At 39.5% G+C, this 25087-nt stretch overlaps 1 protein-coding gene across 4 annotated transcripts in view; it reads left to right on the forward strand.

Annotated features, from left to right (window-relative positions):
• CTNND2 (catenin delta 2) overlaps positions 1-23721 on the forward strand; it is a 680238-nt gene extending 656517 nt beyond the window's left edge. For all 4 annotated transcript variants that reach the window (XM_063326147.1, XM_063326148.1, XM_063326150.1 and 1 more), the window contains 4 exons: positions 7451-7577; positions 11565-11696; positions 18780-18853; positions 21838-23721. In XM_063326147.1, coding sequence (XP_063182217.1) covers positions 7451-7577; positions 11565-11696; positions 18780-18853; positions 21838-22098 — 594 coding nt within the window. In that variant the 3' untranslated portion in view covers positions 22099-23721. The remainder of the gene's footprint in view (positions 1-7450; positions 7578-11564; positions 11697-18779; positions 18854-21837) is intronic.
• The last annotated feature ends 1366 nt before the right edge of the window (positions 23722-25087 follow it).

Here is a 25087-nt window from a genome sequence, read left to right on the forward strand (position 1 = left end):
AAGAGAAAAACAGGGAGAGAAAATATTCCGAATTATTTTGGGGTGGACCACTGACAATAGGGAAAGAATGTCCTTGCTTTCAGAGAAGCTGAGATGAAGGCTGGGAGGTACACATCTCGTTTTGAAAAGAAGGAGTTTAACCACCGATTCTGAAAATGTCACTTTAAAGAGCTTATAGAAAAATTAATAATCCTCATCCACTGCCAGACAGTTTGGCTGTGGTTAATGACTGACTGGGAGCCCCTTTTTAAGCCGCATGCTGCCCTGAATACGTATTTCTTTTTCAGCTTCTTAAACAATTGAACTTCCGCTGCATCTGGGATGCGGGAATGGTCACTTACAAGTAAAAGCCGTTTGTACGTTGAAATTCAGAGTGAAAAGGAGAGAAGTGCTGAGGTGAAGGCCCCTGCACATCCTAAGAGAGGAGGCTGAAGCGGTGCGTGCGTGTATCGCACAGCCGTGCCAGCTGGGAAGCAGCGAGTGGGGCAGCCCCCAGCCATCGGGCACTGAGGTGGGGACACAGACCCCCTGAGAGAGGCGGCTGCTCTGATGGCAGCTCTGCCGCCCAGCTGGCTCCATCTTTCCCTGCCTCGCTCAGCCACCACTGCTCTTTGCCTTGGCTCAAATGGCACCGCTCCCCTGGTGCTCTCTGCGGGGTCTCCATCCTCCCCCCTCGGTTATGCCTCTGGAAGGGAGGAATGAGTGGCCTTCCTCCCAGGCTCGCACAGCGGCATGTGTCGTGCTCCCAACATAACCTGTAACCACTAGGTAACTGGCATCATCATCGTCAGAAGGCACAGGAAGCAAACTCTATTTTCCTTTAACCGCTTCAGCCAAGTGATCGTACTGTGAGCAACTGCTGCACTTTTATCCAAATTATTATAATACTTTTAAATCCCCCAAAACTTGAATAATTTCTCTGTTTTAAGTAATTTTCTGGCTTTCATAAGCTGTGGAAATAAGACAATGAACATAAGTACTAAAATCCTCAAATTAAGATGAGCTTCAGTAATCCATGTTTTCACTGTGTTATTTTGAGGGCCTGGCTCAAAACTCTTTAGGAGAGGAGGGAAGGCAGGAGAATTGGAGCCAGCAGCCCTTGGTCTTTTGAAGCCAGTGAAATTACTCCACATTTCCACTTGCAGACTTAAAGCAGAATCAGTCTGAAGGATTTAACCTGAGCAACAACCACTAGCGTATCAGACAGGTGAATGCTACCAAGATCTTCCAGGCTCAGTCCCTACTCCTCTGTTCAACAACGTATCTTGAGTTCCCACTTTGGAAGCAAAAGACAAAATCCTAGGAGTAAAAATGTCAATATACGTCTTATAATTGTTTGTAGTTTAGCTGGTGGCAGTAAAAAACCATCAGTGAAGTAGATTTATTTAGAATACATCATAAAGCAGATCAATACCTAGGAATTGTCTGCTGGTTTTGAGTTTTCCTGGAAACAACTCAACCAAATCCAGAAAGGACAATCCTTTCAGGAATGGCTTACTGATAATAGTTTTTGGCGCTGTAAATTCAAAGGGAAAAAACGAAAGAACACTTTTCTTTTTAATATAGATAGTTTATCTAAAACTAGTTGTTCTGTTTTTCAAGGGTGTTTCTATAGTTGCTGAAGTTGTAAGAATTTAGTTGAAATCCCTCTTCCAAAGTAAACACACTTCAGGTACGAAGGCAGGGGCTTTTTTAGAGAACAGCTGTCTCTCCATCGCTCCTTCAGCAGCTGACATTTCCGTGCCAGCTACTTTGGTGGCACGCAGGGAGCAGTCCTGCCAGCAGACTCAGTATTCAGGTACGCTGATAGCCTCCGCTGCCGTGGGGCTGGCAGAGGGAGAGAAGTCAGGCTCGCTATCTCTGTTGAGAAGCACTGGCGAATGTATTTATTCTTGCTTTTGTATTAAAAGAAAATAATATGATCCCAGGTTATAAAGCCTAATGATGTGTGGTGGTTGGTGACCATTTAAACCACAGTATTTCAAAAATCCCATTTAAGAGCTCTGTGAGGTACATATGTACATCACCCCAACCTTGTTACCGTTGTAGATTTCTCACCGCAGTCAAGTCACATGCGTAACTTTCATATGTCAATGTATGTAGATAATTTGATCCAGTTCTAATTTCTGTTATGTCTTATTAGCGCCGTGACAACAAATTCCCAGTGAAGAATTGCCCAGACCTGTGTAAGTCTGATGAGCCCTGACTTAATTCACATCAGATTTATCTTTTCCTCTAGACAGTGTCACACTGGTGCACACCAGTCAGGGTGTTTCATTTAACCTGACAGCAGTGCTTCAGCTTGCAAAAGAAGCAACACCAGCAACTCAGAGCAATGTCTGCCTGAGTTTCAAAGCAAGTAGACTCTACGTTACGGACTTACGGGCACTTTGCCTTGCTGCTGTATCGCCTACTTCTAACACCACGGTGGGTCTGGTTACTGATTCCTGCAAGTGAATGCCTATCAAGACTTCACATTTCTTCAGCTTGCTACCATTACAGGAGCAGTTATTATTACAATTAATTCCTGGAACCAGTAAAATGCTGGCTTACAGAAAGGAAGTAGGATGACAAAACAAGTCTTGTCCTGTGTGCTTCAAGTTGTTTAGAAAAATGTGTATTAAATCAAGTCACAAGGGGATCGGGCCTGAAGCTAGAAGTAGCATGCTGGAGAGTTCGTAAGCCTGGAGGTGGCAGGGCACAACGTTCTCTGCAGTTTCTCAGTTTTATCTCTTTCCTTATTGGGTTTTTTGCATCATTTTTGTTGCTGTTCCTTAGTGAGATTCCTCTGCTTCCAAGAAGTTGGCTCTCTTTCTTCCTGACAATGTCAGGACATCACTGGCCTGGCGTCAGGGCAGACTGTGCTCTTCAGCATTGAGATGTTTGTGTGCATGCAGCTACAGTACAGTTTTTCTAAACCACTCAGTGCTTTTTAAGTCGGTGTCTTCTCAGCAGCTGATCAACATAGCTGATCAGTCAGATGGTAGAGTTTGTTCCTATTTTTGATGCGTGGCTATTAGCACAGGAGCTGATGGGGGGTTTCTTTCTGAGTGGATGCCATGAGGTTGTCCAGACTGGGCACCGCACTGGAGCTGGCGATGTCGGTGCTCCTTCCCAACTCCACCACACGTTGCTTGGCCACCTCTTTTTCCTCTCTCCTCTGTGCATCCTTCAGGCAGGAGCTCTGGTTTCCCGTTGTGTCAGCGTGGTGTCAGTTCCCATCAGGGCTTACTTTCATTCAGTCCTCATAGTATTACTGTGTTAGGAAGCGAGAGAATTGCGTGTCTGATACCACCCACCTCCGCAAATCATCTCCTCAAGTCAAGGACTCTGCTGCCAGAGAGTTCTGAAAATTTGAAATTCTTGCAAATATGATAGAAAACTGCTTTCTCTTTTTCCCTACATTTTAAACACAAGAATAACGTGGAAAACTCAAATTATATTTTCATAAGATACCTAAGCAATAAGTGTTTGGCACAGTAAGTTTAGTCACGCTGACAAAATAATTATTTCCTGTGGGCCTGATGAAAATTATTTATTTTCAAAATAACTGAAAGTTGAACAGGGCAACTGTTCGCTCCTTAAGCCCAGTAAAAAGTGATCAGTGAGACTACAGTACCACTTCTGTGTTCTACAGTGCTTATCCAACCCTTGCCCCAAATCTAATCCCTGCAGCTTTCCCAAGAACGTACCATGAGAAACATGTCACTGCCAAACAAGCTTTAACACTTGGACTTTATGGAGTGTAATTGAGGGAGAATATGTATATTCATTGTCGTCAAAAGAGAAATGCCCAGTAGAAGATACCTTGGAAGAGGCGATAAGGACGTATAATGATATTTCTGTAGTCTGGTTGTTCTGTGCCCTCCTGTAGTGTGCAGTTGACACCTATTAATTAATTGCTGCCAGTGAACAAATGCGTCCATTCTGTAACAGAATTGCATTGAATTTCTTTCCAATTTGTCAGATCTTTTTGTCTTACTCTTCCTTTCCTAGATCACGTTTGTGGCTGGTAAATTGGTTTCTAAAATGCAGTCTCACACACTTTGCTTTTGAGTTAGCTTTCTTCTCTGCAGGACACTGCTATATACTGTACCTTTAAGTACCCAAATCAATTTAATTAAATTTCATTACGGGCACTAGAGCTGAAACAAACTAATGAAAGCAGCCATCACGTCAGGTGGTATTTATCTCGGCATTAAATTGAAAATGCTCCCTTTAGGCTCTTAAAAATTAGTTTCAATATTTAACGCTAATAGCTTTTGGAATTGTTGATGGGATGGTTTTAATGAATTTGTTACAAACTGTTTACCTTTCCAAGGAAAGAAGCATGTTCCTTGCGGCAGAGGACAGCTAAAGATAGATGACTTAAAAGTATTAGGGTTTTGAAATACTGTGAGGTCTGGGAGCTACCTATAATGCCGTTGAAAAACATCATGAAGTTGTCGGACAGTGACAGCAATATGCCTTGTTTAGTCAAAAGCAACGCCAAGTCACCACAGTACTTGTGTTAGAGTTTATTCTTTGCCTGACTCGTTTCATAGAGCTGATTGAGCTAGCAAACTTGAAAGTTTGTAGCAGATTTTATTTGACGAGCTCTTCATAGGCACTGCTCTCAGCAGAGAGAAAAACGAAAATTCTCAGGGAGGAGAAGGAAAAATATCTGCCAAGCAGAAGGATGCGATTGCCAGCATCCCAACTACAGCTGGATTTTCCTCCCTCACTGTTGCGGCACCTTGCAATGCTGTTTCTCAGGAAACAATGTTGACAAAGTACCTGTTGACATTCTGCAGAACACCACTGGTGCCATGCACTATTCCTGTAGAGTCCGTGGGACTGTGCAGGTAACGGGGATTTATTTCATCCACTTCCCATCAGAGCTGGGGTCCAGGTATTAATGTAAACAAGACAGATGGAATGAAAAACAGGAGGAAAGCTTTAGGGGAAGATTCAGGTCACTTTTTTCTGATCCACATGCCAGGGATTGATTTGAGGGAAGCAAGAGTGCAAAAGGAGAGTGTACCTGGCGAAGCATCCATCCAGATCAAAAAAAACCGAAGCATTTCTGACTCGCACTATGTAAGCGTGGCTGGTGTCTCCTCCTTTTGCAGGCAGGCACTAATAAATAGTCTAGTCCTTCTCCTTTTATCAGATCTAGAGTCTGTCCTCTTGGTATCTTCCTCTTCAGCAGTCTGTTTAAAAGAAAATAAATGATCAGGAAACTATAACAGAGTGAATTATAGAGTCACCTTTCTGGTAAAAACTTCTGACCCCAGAGAAGGAGGGAGACCATTTTTCTTCAGCTGGATAAAGGCATGGGCTTCTCAAATGTTTGCTACTTCATTTTTATACTAGAGAAATCACTGTGCAAGTTATTATTAACAGGAGATGTAAAAGTAATGCTATGTATTTTATTTAGAGTCTTGATACTTGGCTGAGATTGTTGGACTTAAGCTATTCATTATAAACTATTATTTATTTTAAAAAATATATATGTGTTATATATACATATTATATATGTATATATTGAAAAGTTTCCAATAATTTCCAGTTTGATTTAGCATTAAGAAGTTAGGGCTTTACAGATGGTTGTGTTTGCATTCTCATTGATCCTCCCTCTAGGTTGGAGGACGCGGCTTGTGTAGAAGCTGCTTGGTGGAAATGAAAGATTGGATATAGAAAATTTTGGCTTAAGCAAGTCGTATTAAAGATTAGCTATTTACTTTTTCAAGTTACTCTTATTATTTTTTATTAATTCACTGGTTTTCTTCCTTATATTTTCTTATATGACTCTCACGAAATATGAGGTGCAGTTCAGTGAAGTGTCCTAAACGTGAGTGACTTCTGTGGACAAACGCTCACTATCGACTCTAGGGAAGGTCATGATCTACTATGAAAGCCATGGCCCAGTCTTCACTCTTCCTTTTTTCTCCCTTTGACATTACAACCGAGACACACGCATGTTTGTACAAGTGCGTTATGTAAGGAGTACAGACATTCAGAATCTGTAGTTAGGTGTCACATCTGTCTATCCTCATTGACTTATAACTTTTCCCTCTACATCACGTACAAGTATCTTTCCTCCTGCTGTTTTTAAAAGAGAAAGTGTCACGCGCTTGCTGAGTTCTCTTTCTTCAAAGTTTAGTGGAAGGGGGATTTTCAGGACATTTTCTCTTGCAATTCCGAGAGCCAGGTGCCCGTGGTTTCTGTGGAGCGAACAAAGTCAGAGAGATGCCGTGGGCAAAGGCAGAGGCTGGGGTTAGGGGGGCAGGGGGGATTCAGGGTTGGATGCCTGGAGTAGCCTGAGGTGCAGGGAGTGGGAGTATTCTTTACTACGCCAATGGGGAATCATTTTTCTGTAAGCAAGAGGAAAATTCCAGCTGATCTTTGGTAATAGTATATTGTGTTTGGTGTTATTCAGCATTTCATTGCAAAAACTTCGTTGAGCTCCATGCTAGGTGGTGAGCTCGATTTCCACTGAGCCCAACAGAAAGCAGGCATTTTTAAAAGGCTTATGCCTTCATTGTGAGACTGGGAAAACTCTGTGTTACTGATTTAGATTTAACATTAAGCAGTTAAAATCTATCGATACTTTAAGACATTTGAAATACTGTCATTTAGTAAGAGCACTAGCAAAAGTCCATTTATTCTCTCATGATACTTTCAAATTATTTTTAATATCCTTTTAAAAATGTAAAGTACATTATTTGGGATTATTGCATTATTTTATGGTACAGGAACAAAACATGAATTATTAAAACTTTCCTTTCTTATTTCTGAACTAGCTGTTTCTGGTGGTTGTATTACTTTGTTTCTTTTCTTTTAAATACATCACCATTACCGCAGTTTTAAATAGAAGGAATAGAATATCTTTCTGTACATCTTGGAGAAACTGCAACGAGGAAAATGCATTGATTCTTTTTCCCTCACACATGAACAAATGGGCAGTTAATATAGCTAGATACCCAAATACTTACAATAATTTTGATAATGCTGGAGCTTCCCCATCTACTTACTCCAAATTTTCCTTATCAGGTAGAAATGATTTAAAGCAAAAACTGAATTTCACTGTGAAGACAAGCAGTCATGTGATTTGGAATATTTTCATAGCCAGAATGACACTTGCGATGTGAAAATAGAGGCATGGAAAAAGACAGAACAACTAAACAAACAGTCTAAAAAGTTGTTCAGCTTTTTCATTATTTAGAGTCTTTCTGAAATGCGTTATTTTACAGAACTTTCTGCATTTTAATTTTTCTCCTGGCATGTCAGTACAGTCAGAATGTCGTACCCCACACGGCCAAGAACATTTGCCACCCAGTGGCAGAAAAAAGATGGTAGCCCACTTGTGTATATGTAGGGAAAACACTAGAGGAAAATACTCTTGTACTTAAACCAGGGAACTATACGGTGTTTCCACTGACTGCTGTCGCAATATTTGATGTTGCAGGACGGATGGTCGCAGTATCACTTTGTAGCCTCATCTTCAACAATAGAAAGGGATCGGCAAAGACCGTACTCTTCATCACGCACGCCCTCCATCTCGCCCGTGCGCATGTCTCCTAACAACCGCTCAGGTAAGACCAGGCTCTCAAGACTGAAGTAAAGACAATTGTAATCTATCGCTGTCATTTTCCTTCTTTAAGCAATGTCACTGGCACCCGGATTTGTTGCTAACAACGGTGGAAGGGCACAAAACACCTTCTTTACTCTTACCTCAACTACCTGTTCAAAACAGGAATTTTATTTTTTTTAATTAACACCTTGTAAAGTTTTACAGCAGAAAGGATATTCCAGAACTTTTTGTTAGGAATTCTCATGCGGTGTTTTCCTGACTGAGATTAGCCGCCTAGATCTCAGGGCAACGGAGTCCATCTGCAGCATGAGGAAATTCTGTTACTCACTTTGCTAGTCAGGAAAACTGCTCTGTTGTTTATGACCGCTCTGCACACACAGCGGAAGTTGAAGGATCCACATTATTTTTTGTAAGTTTTTATTCTGATTGTATGTGTATGTGTATATAAGTGTGCGTACACATGCATATATAAGTTTCACAAAAGATTGACTACAGGTTTTTGTGCAATGTTGATGGCATATTTACACCAGCTATCCTTAATTCTGTATGATCCATACAATGAATTAATGTATCTCAGTTTATGCCGCAGTGTTGATTACTTTTTCTATTCAGAAATCTGGGCATTTTCCCCTTAGCTTATTCTAAGGTAGAATATACCTTGGTTAGGTAAAACCATCCCCAGTGAAAATCTTCTCAGATGAACAGCCTAAAACAGTCAGCCTTTCAGTGTGTTTTTTACTACTTGTTCAATCAAACAGGCGTTCATAGGTATACCAAGAGTTTAAGATTAAAATTGGCCAAACTGATTATTGCCGTCAGCATTGTGCCATGGTTTTGTTTTTAAGAAAATTGTTTTGTTAATTATCTAGAAGCTGATGCTTAGTCCTGCAGAATAACCACTGAGAAAATTTGAAAATGGAGCCAGAAGTACAGTGAGAGCTGTTACTCAGTTTTCAAAATCTGTCATTACGCAAGTCCGTAAAGGTCTCTTGTTCTCTTTTTTCTTCTCCAAAATCTCTTGGATTGTCTTGAAACTGTCTGGTCCTGAGATCTTAGTTCCGTCTCTTGCCAGAACTGTCTCCTCACTTCTGTTACATTATTGCTTAAAGAACATACTTAAAGAAATTTTGGATTAAATCTTACTGCCATCATCAGTTATCATAAGACTGGAAAAGGACAAATATAGTGGCTGTTTCTGAAGGAAAAGGAGCCCATGTAATTACAGACCAATCAGCTTAACTTCATTCTAGAAAATTGCTAGAACAAATAATCACAATCCGAGCACCTCAAAGGTAGTAGGAACATAAGATACTGCTTAACTCTAGGAGTATATGTTTCTACATAGTAGTTTAAGTTACTGACTGACTGGTAGTATCCGCATCAAATCCAAATATTGGTTCAGTATGATTTGTTCTTATAAAATCCTCCTGAATTCCTGCTACAACATACTGAAAATGCTTTGTGGAAAGAATAGTCAAGAAATGAAATCTACTGTAATCAGTTTTATAGGCAAGCTAGGGCAAGCTAACAAACAGTCCAGAAAATGTCGTGTGTGGTAAATACGAAACCGTCTGAAACCCATGTGCAAAGAATGGGTATTACTTACTGCCAAAATGGAAGAATGCTTTGCTTGGAGGTTTGCTTGGGCCCGGTACTCTTCAGTGGTTTCATGAAAGGCCCAGATAATATACAAAGAATGCCTGTTATCTTTGCAGGTGACATAAACCTGGGAGAAACTCATGTACCTTGAAAGGCATTGCTGGAATTCAGAGTGATCCGGGGAAACTGGAGATACTGTCCAAAGGGAAAAAAAAATCCAGTCCTTCACAAATAAATTACAAGCAGAATATTGGGATAGTCAAAAAATCTTTAAAAATTATTTAGGGATTTTTGTTAAGTTGCAAACACGAATCAGGAGATGGAGAATTCAGGATATGAGGACACACTGCATGGACTGTAATTGTTAAATGAGAGAGACAGAAGATGGGGACATTGGGCAGAGGTACACATCAAGTATTCAAGCACGTAACAGCCAGCTGTGAAGAGGAACAGCATGAACTTTCTGTACTTTCATAGCAGACAAATACAAATAATGAGCAGCAAGGAGCCAAGCTAGACATCAGGAAACAGTAGGGAAACAAAGCACTGGAACAGACTGCTTGGAGCGGTTATGTGGTCTCTGTCATCAGAGATCTTTAGTTTTAGATGAAAATCTGTCAAGAATTGTTTTGGTACGCTGGATCCTACCTTGGGGTAAAGAGTTGAAGTAAATGAACTCACAATGTCCCATCCATCCCCAGGACTTGGTGATAAGATGCTTTAACTAGCGTAGAGAGCTCTGTCTTCTTTTCTGTGTTCTTTAAGAACAGGAGCAGAAAGCCTTGATATCACTTTTCAGCTTAATGTCAACCAATAATTTTGTGTCTGCTTCCAGTAAAAACTCTGAAAGAGGGCACTTCTGGATTTTAACACTTGCCAGAAGGCAGTTGTTCTCACATGGGCGGAGAGAGATAATTCCCACAGGGAGCAGAGAGAGATGATTTTGTCTTTATCAGTCAATTTTTTACATAATTGTGTGCTTAAAAGTGTGCTCAAAAGCATTACCAGAGTACAGGAAACGAAATGCATTCCTGTGTTAGCAACTTTTTCAAGGTTTGCATTCTGGTTTGTTCCCTATTTGACCAAGTTGCCATTAGCCTATTTGGTAATTTAATGTCATGTGTCTTTATATCTGCTGGATTATCAGCTTTAGAATTATGTCACTATTGACAAGCAATTTAAAAGCAATCCTCAATTCTAATGGCCTCATAAGAAAAAAACATCTGTCCTGCATTTGCTCCGTAAATTCAGAGACCAGGGCCAGCACAACCAATCTAAGCAGAATTCAACGTCACTTGTGTTTCCCTACTCCTTAACTAAAAAAACACAAAAATGAAATATAGTTTAGAGATGATGAAAGACATAACATCGAGCTTCATAAATGAGCTTGTCTTTTTTTTAATTTTTTTTTTTTTTTGAAGCAAGGACATTGTTATTGCTTTTTGAGCTTCTTTTGAGATAGCAAGTATCTGGGTGCAGGCAGGGGAGGGAGTGGAAGTAAACACCAGCATTGTAGTTATTTTTACATACTTAAACATATCGAAGTCAATTTATTTAAAAGCCGTTATTTTTTCCTCTGCTTTTCTCTTCTTCTTGAGCATCGCAAGCTCTAAGTCTTAACGATCAGTGCCAGTAATCACATTTTCCAGCACATGAGGATCAAGTACAAACACAGTTCTCCTCCTCCTCACCTCATACTTTCCTCTTTTTGGCCGTACCACGAGTACTGATGATGAAGGATTTAGTTTTAATGATAACTTGAAGTAGCAGTTGTTGTTTTAATGGCAGCTTTTCATACATATATATTTAAAGACAGAGAAATTATTCAAATTACCTTTAAGTCTTAGGCATTCTTTGCTATATGTTTTCTATGAAAAACACCTTTCTCTTCTTCCTGTCCCCATTAGAATCATTTAATGGGTTTATTTTCAACAGAAAAGGGAGGAAACCATTTTATAAGGGTTTTTACACACAGTTGAAAGTTAATGGTCTTTTAAACAAAAATAAATTAACCATTTTGAGAAAAAAAATGGAAGTGCCTATACCAGAAAGTTTTGGCAAGATAAAGAAATTAAAAAGCTAAAGGGGAAGAAAAAAAACCATTATTATTATACTTTTTTTCTTAATGGTCATCTTAGAAGTTGGGTGTAAGTGAAAAAGTAAAATGTTTAGAGAGAAAATGACGCTTGGAGTTGGTTGTCCCATGAATACCTTTGTCCTGTATTTGAATTAAGAGTACCTTTTCTTCCATAATGGGGTAATGTTTTTTCAAACAGCTTAATGTTAGTATGCTAACAAACATAAACTTTACTAAAACATTTACTCTAGAGTTAAACACTACATTCGGTCATGTGTGGCAAGAAAAAATAAATCCATTTTTATGATCTAGCAAGTGCCCCAGCCTCACCCCGGGAAATGATCAGCCTAAAAGAGAGAAAAACAGACTATGAATCAACTGGAACAAACGCCACATACCATGGAAATAAAGGAGAACACACTTCTAGGAAAGACACCATGACAGGTGAGATTATGCTCGCGTAGCATATTTAAAATCAGCCGTGATAGACCGCTGATTTTGTAGGCTTGGCTGGGTTTACTGTACTAGAGAAAAGAGTCATCCGCCTTTGGCTGATTCCAAAGTTGTAGCCACCTCGAGAAATACAACTGAAGAAATATTTGATCTTAATGAATACGATGCTGTGTAAAAATGATTTGTGAAGACCATGTTTGTTCATAGAGGAAAGCGCAGTTTTACACTTCTTTTCAATTTTAGGCTTGTTTTTGTTTCAGAAGGAAGTGAGTAAGTCCACCTTGTATTAACTAGTGTTGTTTCTGAAGCATGACAAAGGTTGAACATGTGCGGTGATCCCTAACATCTGTCTTTTGCAGGGAATGGCTTTCCGGAACCAGTTAGCTTATTTTGCACATCAGTCATTCCTAGGAAATTCTGTAGCAGTTTGTAAAGTCTATCCCTGTTACTTTCTCAGCTGGGCTGATGTAAATAGAACCATTTTCTCTGTGTATGCTATGGCGTCTATTGCAGGTTTCACTGAAGGCTTCTCTCCCTTAGTGAGCTCATTAACCTGTTAGCATTATAATCATATAACCTGTTAGCAGCAATTATAAAATGTAGAGTGCTTTTGCCTAGTAATTCACCTCTTTGTTAATTCTCCTCTAAAATACGTGTTGGTCTCCATCACCGTTGCACAGGCTTATATAACCTCTGTTGAGCATTTTTGTACATTTTATACAGTACTGAGCATCGTGGTGTCCTCTCCTCCAAATGCTCCCTTGGGGCAAGCAAAAAATCACAGCGAGGAGCCACTTCGCACTTTCGGAACGCCTGTTACCTTTTCCCATGCTCGCTGTAGAGGTCTTTCTCAGAGGATGCCAGGATGGGCTGTCTTGTGTTCCTCAGCTGACTGGGGACACTGGTGGCATGCTGACTCAGCATCCAGCCATTCGTACTAGCTTTCAAGACCGCATTTAGGATACGACAATACTCACACCACATCTACTGTGTTATGCGCTATTGTGCAATCAAAGCCTAAAGGCCAGCCTTCGAATTTGGGTGAAAATGCAATACGGAACGTTAATTAGCATGAAAGTGAAAATCTGAAGAAGGGGAATGACAGTCGAGAGCATTTGGAAACGACAGAAATGAGGAATGTCCTGAACGGCATCTGCAGCGCGCTACGTGAGGTTGCGGCAGATTCAGTCAAGGTACTGCATTTTATGTGTCTGTAATATTTTGAGTGTTTCATAGTCATTGCACAAGGTGGTTCTCTGAAACACTTCAGTGGTCTTTACTTGTGTGACTGTGAAGGACAGGACTGCATTTTTTTCACCGCTTTGTCAAGGATCCATGAAAAGGGAAATCTCAGGAGTAAGAGCAGCGGGCCGAAAAGGCAGAAACATTAGTGTTTTGTTCTAGCTGTATCTGTAAATTTAGGCTACCAAATTGTATCAGAAGGTTCACAAAAAAAAAAAAAAAAAGAGTTTCTGTGTGGAAAATCTGTGTTTCCTTGCAGATAGTCTTCTCTCTCTCCACACTTTAAAAAAAATTGGGGTTTTCTTTTCCCCATCCCTTTTCATTTTATCTTTTTACTGTAGTGTTTTTCTTCTCCCATTCCTGTTTCCCTTGTTTCTTTTCTCTTTCCGTATAATTTTCAGATAGTGAGGTTTGTACTTCCCCAGCAACCTTTGCTCCACTTTGATTTTTGCATCGTGTTTTCCTTTAATATCTGCTTGTATTTTGTCTGTTCGTATTGATCTTCTGGGTGGGCTTTCAGTTAGGAAACTCAAAACTCTCAGCATCACGCTCAGCTATCGACTATTTTTCCAGCTACTGAGCTCAGTGAGAAAAATCAAAACCAATAGAAAACTGAAAAGTTTAGTAATATTTCACAATTACATGGCCATTGTACAAATGAATACGAAATTAACAAGTCACTTTCTCTCTCTTTCAGGTCACCAAATCTCTGCTTGTTTGGCCTGAGCTTAAATTAAGCACCATTTTAAGAACAAAAGAAAATGTCAGTTAGGAGGAGTCTCGATCGTCAACATTCAACATCAAATTTGTGTAACATATTTGTAGCTCATAAAATAAATATTTCATTAAAGAACAATATAAAGTCAGTATTCGTTATTTTAATTGTAAGACATTTTGACTTTACTGGGATGGTCTAATATAAGTTCATGTAGCAAGTTCATTGCAATGCCTGTATTTCATTTTGTGCGTTGCAGCTATACATCCACAGAGCCTATGGGGCTTTGATAAATGTTTTTTCAGGTTCCACCTGGCGTATACATATTTTGAGCTGCTCTTGTATTTTGTGCCAAACTGATGTATTACACAAAGCTTTCTTTGACTTATGGATTTACACAGAATGTAGGGCCACAGCTGTAGTCCCAATTTATCCACAACTGTCTCCATGCTCTTCTCCAAAGCTCTTCTCAGTTTATAGTTTCAAAAATTTTATGACCTCTGGGCTGGGACTGAAATGAAGGTTTTTTGATGGATTTTCAAAGTAGAAATGTTGGCTTTTTGCCATTGTGGGGAGTTGTCAGGAAACCTCTGGGAAAAATGGAGAGTCTATGAAGTAAACAGTTTGGCTGAAGATGATAACTTATATTGATTTCACAAGGACAGCTAAAAAATAGAGGAACAATATCAAAGTTCTCATTGCCCTCTTCCCTTCACAGGTTTATGATGCCTTGTATATTTACTGTCCATCTTCTCTTCTCTGTAGAAAATAATAACCAATAATAAAATTTTATCACCTAAAGTATATTTTTAAGACAAAAACTATTATATTCCTTTTAAAAAAAGCAGGACCTCTAAGTGCATGTGATAACGTTATTTATGCCATGGTGTTTTCCTTCAGAACGGGGAAGATAAGGTTACTGTATACTATCATGGGAATCCTACTTTAAAGTTTCTTTTAGTTTCTTAGTTCCCCTACTGAACGAATACGTGCATCAGAGTCTGCGCCCTGTATCCTCACTTCCACCAGCAGAAACACCTTCTGATTAATGTACTTTCTTCAGGTCATCAAGAATCAATCATCTATACTTTTGTTATTTAGACTTAACTTGCAAGTTCCTGCACATTTAGAACACAAACAACCACCATCATCTCTTACAATAGCTACAGATGCTCAGGCTACTTGAACTTATTATTACTTTAAGAAACCGTAATGCACTGTAATCTTTTCTCATGCCCTTACCTCATCTTTCACCGTGCAGGAAGGCGACAGGTAATGATCTCTGTTAGCTGAGATTTGTGAGGCGCAGAAGCATTTTCCTTTAGTGGCTTGAACTAAATTTTAGAAAATGAAGTCGTGCTGCTTATAGCAGAAAAAGCAGGTTATGCAATACCAGATGAGGATGACTAGCTGTGCCGCTGAGCTTTCCTTTCTTACTATGGACCTGTGTTTGTGAGGGCAAAAGGCTAGCACCTTGTTATTTCAAAGTGTCTGTAAATGTGCTCAAAATGAGCGCTTATAAGAACTGAAAGCCGAATGTTAAACCATGAATCAAGTAACTGGGATGTACAGGGACGGCTTCGGCCTGTAATACCTTTGTCACATAAACCACTGAGTGACATAATTTTCAAAGCTATTGTCAGCTTTGCAGAAAACTGCTGTGGGGTACTATATGATTATTTTTTAACCAACATCACCTTGAAAACTGAACAGGGGGAAGAAAAGGAAGGTATATATGTTCTTTATGCAGTGCAACCACAAAGTACTGCAGGCTGATCATAGTACTCATTTTAGAACCTTCACAGTTTGGCTAGTTAGAAGTAGCTCTTCAGTACTATCATGTACTAATGTTTAGATACTGCTTAAAACGCACACATAAAATACACACTCTCATCACTCCTTGAATCATTTAATTTGCAGCTACAATTCTCACATCCCTGTAAAGAAGTGTGGCTGCTGGAAAAACTCCATTTCTTACTCCTTGTACCCCTTTCCCTTCTCTTGCCATGTTTTAAAAAAGAAAATTATTTCATTAATCTCTCTTTCTCTCTAATAATTTTACTACGATGGTACGTATACAACATTAACAGCAAAAATCAGATACTAACCACACAGTACCTGTCCACTCATCTAGCTCATTCTCTCCCTTCTTTCTTTTATATTTGCCCTCTGCTTTTGGACAGCAAGAGTCAACTGCTCACTGAAGCATGGCAGAGCGGGAATGGAGTTCCCAGGGATGCCGCCTGCGTGTTCAGAAGCAGGTACTGGAGCAGGGCCGCATGCATTGCGAGCAGCTACATTGCTTGACTTACATTTCCTCCAGGGACAGAATTATCTCAGCCTCCCGGGTAGACTAAGCCAAGATTTCTTGTTCTTGAACTCTTTGGCATTCATTTCCAAGCATTGGATGTGTCATTGTTCTTATTACATTAAGAAAGGAATGCTACTTTTTTTTTCTTTTTTTTTTTTGCATTTTTAACTTGTGAATTTGTATCCACATCACTGCAGTGAAATCAGCAACACAGACCTTGCAGTTATTTTCATAAGCTGATATTATCCATTTTCCATTGCAGAGTATGTGATCTGGGAGACTGTATGTCTTCAATCTGGCATGTGACAATTCGGAGCACATCAGTGCAAATGTCACAGTAGTGCATTGGACAGCTGTGCACCAGCTCTGCAATATTTCTGGTTTTTTAATAGTCATGGCTGTTAATGGCACGTGTACCATGTGCCCTTTTATATACCTGTAAAAAGATGAATAGGTCATGACCCTCATTAAAGTCTCTCTGATTGCCCGTAGAAACAACATACAAATTAGCATGTGTCCAGTTTGCTATTTTTCATCAGGTTCTTCATAAAACTCTCGTTCACTTTCATTTTTTTCAAGAAGTAGCACTTCACAAAATGAATAGCTGAAACACTAGCTCTTTACGTCTTGAGAAGAGGAACGTGTATAACTCAACTTCTTCTAGCGCTTCTTGGGGCGAGCAAGAAACTCAGAAAAACAGCATAAAAAAGATGGTATCAAGAAAAGATCTGGTAGTTGCACTAACGAGTGCCGTGCCATCATGAGATGCACCATAAATAGCAATGCTGATGCGGACTTCTCTGATACCAAAGACTGTCATCAGGAGGGAGAGTTTCAAACACCAAAGCAGGGGATGCAGCTGGAATATAAAAAACACTGAAATAACTGTCAAGTCTCACACGTCGCTCAACTTTGGCAACAAAATGCAGCCTGAGCATAGAGAACCTCTGCAGATCAACCTTTCACCACTAGCATCTATGGCCAAAGGCAAACTACTCAAGCAGTCATCATTTCCATCTGTTACCGCGTATTGGCACACTGGCAGCTGGCAGAATTAAGAGTACCTACCACTGGAAAAGACCAACCATCAAGTTACTAGAGTTTGTGTTCTTCCCACCTTCAAAGAAAGGATCCTGCTGCACTCCTTGGAGACATCCAGAGCTCTTCACCATTTTCTACACTGGACTATGCACTGTCTCAGTAACCGCATCCAGCTCTTCAAGAAACAAGAGGTTTTTTCACCCCTATTAGTTAATGGTTGTCAAGAGAAAAAAAACTCTTTTTCTAGCTTTTAGGGCTCATCACCCCACCATATAAGCCCTGTCTTTATCCTGTTTCAGGAACATGCTGGAGATCTTTAAGAACACCATCTGAGATCTGTAAAGCAGCAATATGGAGCAGTACACCAAACTTGACAAAAATTCTACCCTCTGCATGGAACCCGTGGCAGCTTTGAAGATCAGAATTGGCGTATTACAATCAACTTTGGCTAAAGGCCGTCCCATTCCTTTCTCCATAGAGGGTGCAGTGGCTGGGGGAAAGATAGAGGCAGTTGCACATGCTGGGGTCCATGTTAGCAGGTTGCCAAAGGAAGAAAGAGTGGTTACTTCTTCAGTAACTATGGTTCTTCTCGGTGATGTGGCTAGCATGGATCCCATACCCAGCTTTTAGCTCTGATGCTCAGTCCTCACCCTCAAGGGTTTTGAGATGCGATGGTATTAAAAGCAACTCTTGGTGCCTCCAGGTTTTATACCATTGGACAGACATGAGAGAAGTTGCATGAGCAACATGTTTCAATTCCACTGACAACTCTGATTCACAGCTACTCGATTTTCACTTCAGGTGCGTGCTTTTATAACGAGAATCCTCATGACAGCATCAGACCTTTGGTTATAACGTCTGGAAAGTTAATAACGCATGCCCAGTAAGAAGCTGAGTACAGCAGCCACACAAAATACTACCCTCGTATTCTTTCAAATATGAGAAATAACTACAATCATGCTGGTTCTACCAGCAAACTGGATAGCCAAATTAAAGAGATCAGTGACATCAGCCTTGCAGGGAAAATCCTTAGCTTTCTATCTTTTTTTTGGGGCAGGGTGGGAAATAGATGTTTGCAAACCTGTATGATGTTATCCTTGTCTTTAGAATTACTTCTGATTTCATACTCACCTCAGTTTTATCCGTGCATTTTAGTAGTAGGACATCTGAGAAGAAAGCGTCAGCCGTTTGTGGATTTCGGACTATCTTGGCAAGACTTCAGTGTAACTGCATATTACTTTTTTGCATAACTCATTTTTCAGTTGCATTTAATCACTTTTCCCATGAATAATTTCACAGTATAGCAAAAGCATTGTAGGATAAATAATCCAGGATTTGGTGTAACATCATCCAACGGAAGTGAAAGGAATGAAATGTTTGTTTATCGCAATATTTACAACTGTTACCTGCTTAGCGTACGTGTGATATGAAATCCCATATATAACCTGGAATATATTACTGAATGCTATAATTACAGTTATGTAATTATTTTGTTGATTTATATTTGAAGTGCACAAGATTGATATGAACGTGACATGGCCCCTGTTACCATTCGTAAATGTATACCATGCACATGCATGTACAGCACAGCAAAGATTATGACTGTTTAGTGGCAGGAAGAGAAAAAGGAAGCCTGCAGATGCTTTTAAAGATATTTGTGTGGGGGAAACAGGCACCGTATTTAATGAAGCCTTCAGAATTCATTTTGAGGCCAAAGAGGTATGTTTGGTAAACCTGCTTTTCCCTTCCTTTTTTCTCTCTCCAGCTCAGAACACTGGAATCTCAACTTTGTACAGGAATTCGTATGGTGCACCTGCTGAAGATATCAAACACAATCAGGTAAGTACGGAGACTAAAATGTTACTGTTCCAGATGGCAAAAGACCAGTGTAAGATCTTCTATGGAAACTAAGAAAATCAGAGATTGATAAATCTAGATTACTGAGTCATCTGCTTGCACAAATGCTAGCAGTTCCACTGGCTTCAAACAAGCTACGTTCTTTATGCTAATGGATAATTTCAGCCCAAGTTTCAAAAATATCCAACAGGTTATGACAGCGTATGTACAAAAATTATCCAAGGTGTTTAAGCCTGTAACTCATCATGAAATCAAGAGGGGCTTGAGAGCTGAATGCTTTTAACGATTTGGAGATGTGTGACACAGACTACAAAAGCCAAGCTAATATTAATGGGCGTTTCTACTGTCTCTGGTATCTCGCAATGTCTTGTGCCAATGAGTTTGGTTAAGTCCGGTCACATCTTACTACTTGAGTACAGCCATCATAAATTTTAACACCACCGCTGATGCCACATGGCTCACGTGCTAAGGTATCCTAGCAGAAACTCAAGTATTGAACAGGCCTGAAGACGGAACCCCCTGTACCAAAAGGTGCAAAAGCAGGGAAGCGTATAGTACACATAACGTGTAGTAACAGCCCTCCATTTTGCCATTTAGTCACTCCAGAATCATGATTGTAACAAGGCTTTTTGCCTGGTTGTTTTTTTAATGTATGCATTGGGGCATGGGCAAGAGAAAATCTAGACTTCAGTGGCAAGGACGCTTTTTCATGCATATACATCCAAGCCATTCAGTCTAGAACTGTGGGACTCTTTTAAAATGTCCTGTCCCTGAAAACCGGAAAGCAATAAGTATGTCGGGATAAGGTGGGCATTACAGAAATGTAATGTGTAGCATGGGTCCTAAGCTAATGCACTCATAGAAACAGTTGCAATATCGACATGTGTGGCCTTCACACAGCCAGTATTTCCACTTTAGTATCTCCTCAGTCCCTGGGAAACAGACAATTTTCTGCACTCGTAGGCTTTTGTTTAATCATTATGTGTAATGCTACTGTTATACTCACTTACCACAACTCCTTAATATTTTTGCAACTTTGGTATGTAATATGCAAAAGCTACAGCATTTCTTCAACTAGAGAAATGAGACAAAAAACATTTAAGGAAAGCACTTAAAAAATTATTAATGCTATCAGACAGGTAAACGAATATTTAGTAAAATGGATACAAAAGATTTTTCTCTGAAAATTTTACTAGATTACCTGCAATTTCAATTTAAGGGACTGATATTTCGGTTCTAATCCACAAACTTGAGGTGAAGAGAGTTTCTGATATTCTGTGCCCCCATTTCTGTTTTTGATTTTGCTTTTTAATTATCCAGTGTTTCCTGTGGTGCACCATATTCCTTCTTTGTGTGAGACAGTTCAGTGCATGAAGATGTTTATGCTTTTATTGCATTTAAAAAGATGAAGCTCTTCTAATTAACACAGTATTTAGGGAAAAGGGTATGAGGTATTGTAACAGCAGGTGCACTCTTAACTGCAGTCATGAATCAACTAATTTGATTTTTGGGGTGAGAGTTTGAGCAAAAACAAAGCAAATGAACAAACCAACCACATGAAAACAAAACCAATTTTCCACCTTTCCCACTTGCTTTCTCAATGAAATGTCAGGTTTACGATTGACATATCAGAAATAATGGTTTTAGTGTAGAAGAACACAGAAATACTACTTAAGTCCCCTATTTTCTATTCAAAAGTTGACCGTCTCTCACTTTTTGTCGTATAAATATGTTGCTTACTATAGGATTTTTCTCCTGTGACCAAAATTAAACACCTGTGTTTGAATATGTGAAATGAAGCGAAGGGCTCAAGGTCCCGTACACCTTGATAGCAGTACTAGAAATAGAAACTAGAGTATTTATGCTCCCTTGTGCTGTTCTAATATTGGGCCTGGTGTTTAAGATCACTTGTAGGATTGTCAAAGGACATAGACAGCCTTTTACTCTCTACTCATAGAGTCCGATACAGGCATGCTTTGAAAGAGTATCAGAGAGTTTGGGACATAGCAGTGCCAGTGTTCCTCTCTTCTTGAAGGAGCATTACTGACTCTCGCAGAGTCAGCAGGATCAGCAAAGTGTTCTGACACGACATCTGAGCAGCGATATTCCCAGTAACAACCATTTGAGGACTGAAAGGCTCCATCATTTTGTAGTCACGAAGTCTGCCCAGACTTACTAGAGGTGGCAGAGGGTGAAATGTAGTGTTCCAACTATAAAGACAGAGACTCACTAGGGCTGTCTGAAAAAAACCTGATGGCAAACGTTGGTTAGGGGCCCACCTGAGATTTTTTTTTCTGCATATCATAAATATTTCAGCTTTGAGGCAACTTGCTGGAATGTAGCAACAACACAAGACTGCCAGCATGAAGTGTTGAGGAGGTGGTAAGATGATGGTTCGGCTTCATAGTAGCAGAAGAACACCTTTCAGAGCATTTAGCTTGAAACTTTCTCATGTCAGTGCCCTGAAGACTATAAATGGTTCTTAAGGATATGGTGTCATGGTGTCACCCTAAATCTCACTTGTGGCAAAGGCAGCTGCAGAATGTTAATGTTTAGCATCTTTGGAGTGTCTACCAGTTCCATTAAAATTCTTCAAGCCTGAGTTTTGCCCACCGATGTTTGCATTATATAACTGCAAAATAGTCAGAAAGTAATGCACAGATCATAGGAATGAAAGTAACTGTAAGCTACGCCACCTGAACTACTTGTGAAGTAGACCAGCATCTATAGCAGCAATAATATTAAATAATACGTGTATTTAATGATAATATTAAATAAATAAATGTAAAGAAGTGTAATGACAAGACAAAGCTGTAGAATCAATTCACTACCATGCAATACCTTGAGCAGATGTTAAGATACTGTACTTGCAGCATGATAAACATAGCGTGAGATTTACTCCTCCTTCCATCCTGTTGCCCACCGTAAGTTGTATCTAACAAGCTGTGGGTATTACTACCTTTCAGGTTTCAACACAGCCAGTTCCACAGGAGCCCAGCAGAAAAGAGTATGAACCATATCAGCCGTTTCAGAATTCAACAAGAAACTATGACGAGTCCTTCTTTGAGGACCAAGTGCATCATCGTCCACCTGCAAGCGAATACAACATGCACCTGGGACTAAAGTCAACTGGCAACTACGTCGACTTCTATTCAGCTGCTCGTCCCTATAGTGAACTTAACTATGAAACAAGCCACTATCCAGCCTCTCCCGACTCCTGGGTTTGAGACTTGGGCAGATACAAAAGCTCCAGGAACTGTGCATGTGCATGCATACCACAAGACATTTTTTTTCCTGCAAATTTAGTTTGTTAAAGCCTGTTCCATAGGAAGGCGCAGATAACCAGTATGGAAAAAATTAAGAGATTTTTTTTTAGAGGGCTAAAAGGTGCGAAAGCTAAACCTGGGAGTAATTAGAAAGAAATATATGTATACATATATATATTTTACAGTGTGGGGCGACTTTACTGTTGGCCCGTAGAGTCTAAAGTTCAGTGCTGTATATTGAATGTGGCTGAAGGAAGGAGGGAGAACACGACAGTGGATGTGGGTCAAGAGTTAAGCACAAGTAACTGAGCAGCGTACATACTTATGGGGAACAGCTTCTCACACTTTGTTTAATATCCTCATTCATTGTGAATCTAGGCTTCAAGTTGCATTTGGGGTTTCCTCTGTACAGCAAGATGTTTCTTGCCTTTTGTTAATGCATTGTTGTAAAGTATTTGATGTACATTACAGATAAAAAAAAAAAGTGCATTGTGTATATTACACCAATGCCACAGTGTTTCTTCATCTATGGTTCTAAATATTGCTTCAATTTCAAATTTTGAAAGATGTATGAATTTCCAGTTTTTTGTTTTCTTTTCCCCGGTGCGTTTTAACAAAAAAAAAAAGTCAAAAAAAATCAAAAAAACAAAACGGAATATTTAGCAGTATTGTTCGTTCTGATATGTGGATTTGTTTGTGGCAACTAAAAAAAAAAGGCATTCAGCAGTTTCTGACAATTAACATTCATCATTCCACACTCCTTGTCAACGAAGTGCTTTTTCACTGCCTAAAATTTTAGATGTAGATATTTGAAATAGATTTTTTTCATTTATACCAGTTTTCTTTATGATGATACAGTGTTAAAAGAAAATAAATTACAATTGATCTGTCATCCATATTTGCTAAGAATGTCTATTTCCAAGAACCTACCATACAAATACACATTCTTACTTGTGTGTGTCCATGTATGCATAGTATTCTGTGTGCGTGTGTGTGTGTTTGAGTGTGTGTGTTTGTGTGGCGTAAGACTTCTTTTCATCCAATGTTTTCCTTGTTCAAGCTTCAATTTTTGTTTGATTTTCAGTTTTTTTAAACAGTGGAAACTCCAGTATGTGCTTTCTCTTACTCACTTTCTTAACCATTGATAGCAATTCAAAATTGTTAGGCCGCATACTCTCAAAGGAAGGGGTTATCAGATTTTTTTTTTCACTGACTCCTTCACCTTTAGGTGCCCTTTCCTTTAAAATAGCATCTCTCGATCTTTTCTTGAGGAAATGTCATTACCCTCCAGCCACCAACCAGCAAGTGCTCAAGGAAGGCAGAGTTTGATCTTGCCATCTCCCTGAGGGAATGGAAAACAAAGACCCAACAGACTTAAGTCTGGAGTCTCCAACCTCTTTGGGCTATACAAGAGTCCAACTCGTGAATCATTAGGACAATCATTTATTTTAACCCATACCAAAAAGAAAACCCGATACCCGAAACACATTCCTCAAATATTAAATATACCGACCATTTCTGTGCATTTAAAGTGAAACCCTCAAAAGTAAAAAATGTAAGGGACAGAATTTTTTTTTTTAAATTTTTAAATTAAAAAATAGAAAAGGAAACTAAACTAGGAGGCCAGAAGAGCTCGCATATTCATCTTAGCTCTTGGGATTCTGGAAGTAAAAAAAAAGAATCTAGCGTTTCTTCATTGCTTTGATTCAGGCAACAGTTCAGCATACAGTTTTCACGGCATAAAACCCACCACAAATGGCATAGTTGTAAATTGCTTGAATTACAGTTAAGGAATTTGTTTTAGGTTGCAAACATTTCTGTGATTAGTCATTGTAATAGTCTTAACATCACCTGGCACGCTTCTGGCTGTGCGCGGGGGGGATATCTCTCCCAAGTCATCGCCTGCTCTATAGGACACAGCCCGAGTAGTTCACGCAGGCGAGTATTGTAACGTAGAATTGGTTTCTCGGTAATCTAGGACTATAGTTGAATCTTTTTGGCAGCTTTTCCCAGTGTACGATATGTAACCTTATCTGCTCTTTGTAGTAAACAAGGGGAAAAAAATCGCATGCAAAAAAATTTTTTAAAAATTTAAGAAAGGGTGGGCGGGAGGGGCACAGCGGGCCAGATGTATAGTGAGGTAGATAAAAATATTATTCATAGTTTTGGACACAGGTTGTTTATATTTTATTTATTACATTGATTTTAATATGATAAGTGACATTTGCAGTGCTCTTTTGAACAAAGCACATTTTCAGTATAAAAACTTTTTTTTAATAAAGAATGTCACTCGCAACTTGAAGTTCTTCTTGATTGCCTGATAACCACCAGGCTGGTACGGTTCTCCAGGCGCAGGATTGCCAACAGGCTGAAGGGATCCATCATGCCGTTTGAAGGTCTTAGGACAGGAGGTTATTGTAAGTTGGATTTATTTCCATTCTTCAAACTACTGAAATGCCCACATTGCCCCCTTTCAGCTCCTCTTAGCAATTCCTTGGAGTCAAAAGTTGACCATTGCTCAAGTGGGAGATTCTGGATCAACGAAGTGGCATAAAATACCTTTTGTCTATAGTTTGTGTTGTTTTGTTTCCATTCCTCTGTAGTGGCAAGTGCTCCGACTGAAAAAGTTCATTCTTGCTGTACTGAGTTTTGAGAAGGTGTTGAATTACCCGCCGCCTTTTCCAGGCTTGGAAATCCAACACTGCCGCCATACTGAGCAAGATATATATGATGCATTTTTTTCAATATTGAGGAAAGTATCATTACCTATTGCTGTTCCCTTCATTCTTGTACTAGATCACACACAGAAATAGAGAAGAAACAAAACTGTTCCAAAAAAATGTATAAAATGCAATTGATGTACTGTAAAATGTCGGATTTTTTTTTTTTTAACAAGCTTCATATTAGAATCTTGTTCAGCTGTGTAGAGCTATATAAATTCACTGTTTTA

Source organism: Chroicocephalus ridibundus, chromosome 2 (genome assembly GCF_963924245.1).
Source record: "Chroicocephalus ridibundus chromosome 2, bChrRid1.1, whole genome shotgun sequence".
NCBI lineage: Eukaryota > Metazoa > Chordata > Aves > Charadriiformes > Laridae > Chroicocephalus > Chroicocephalus ridibundus.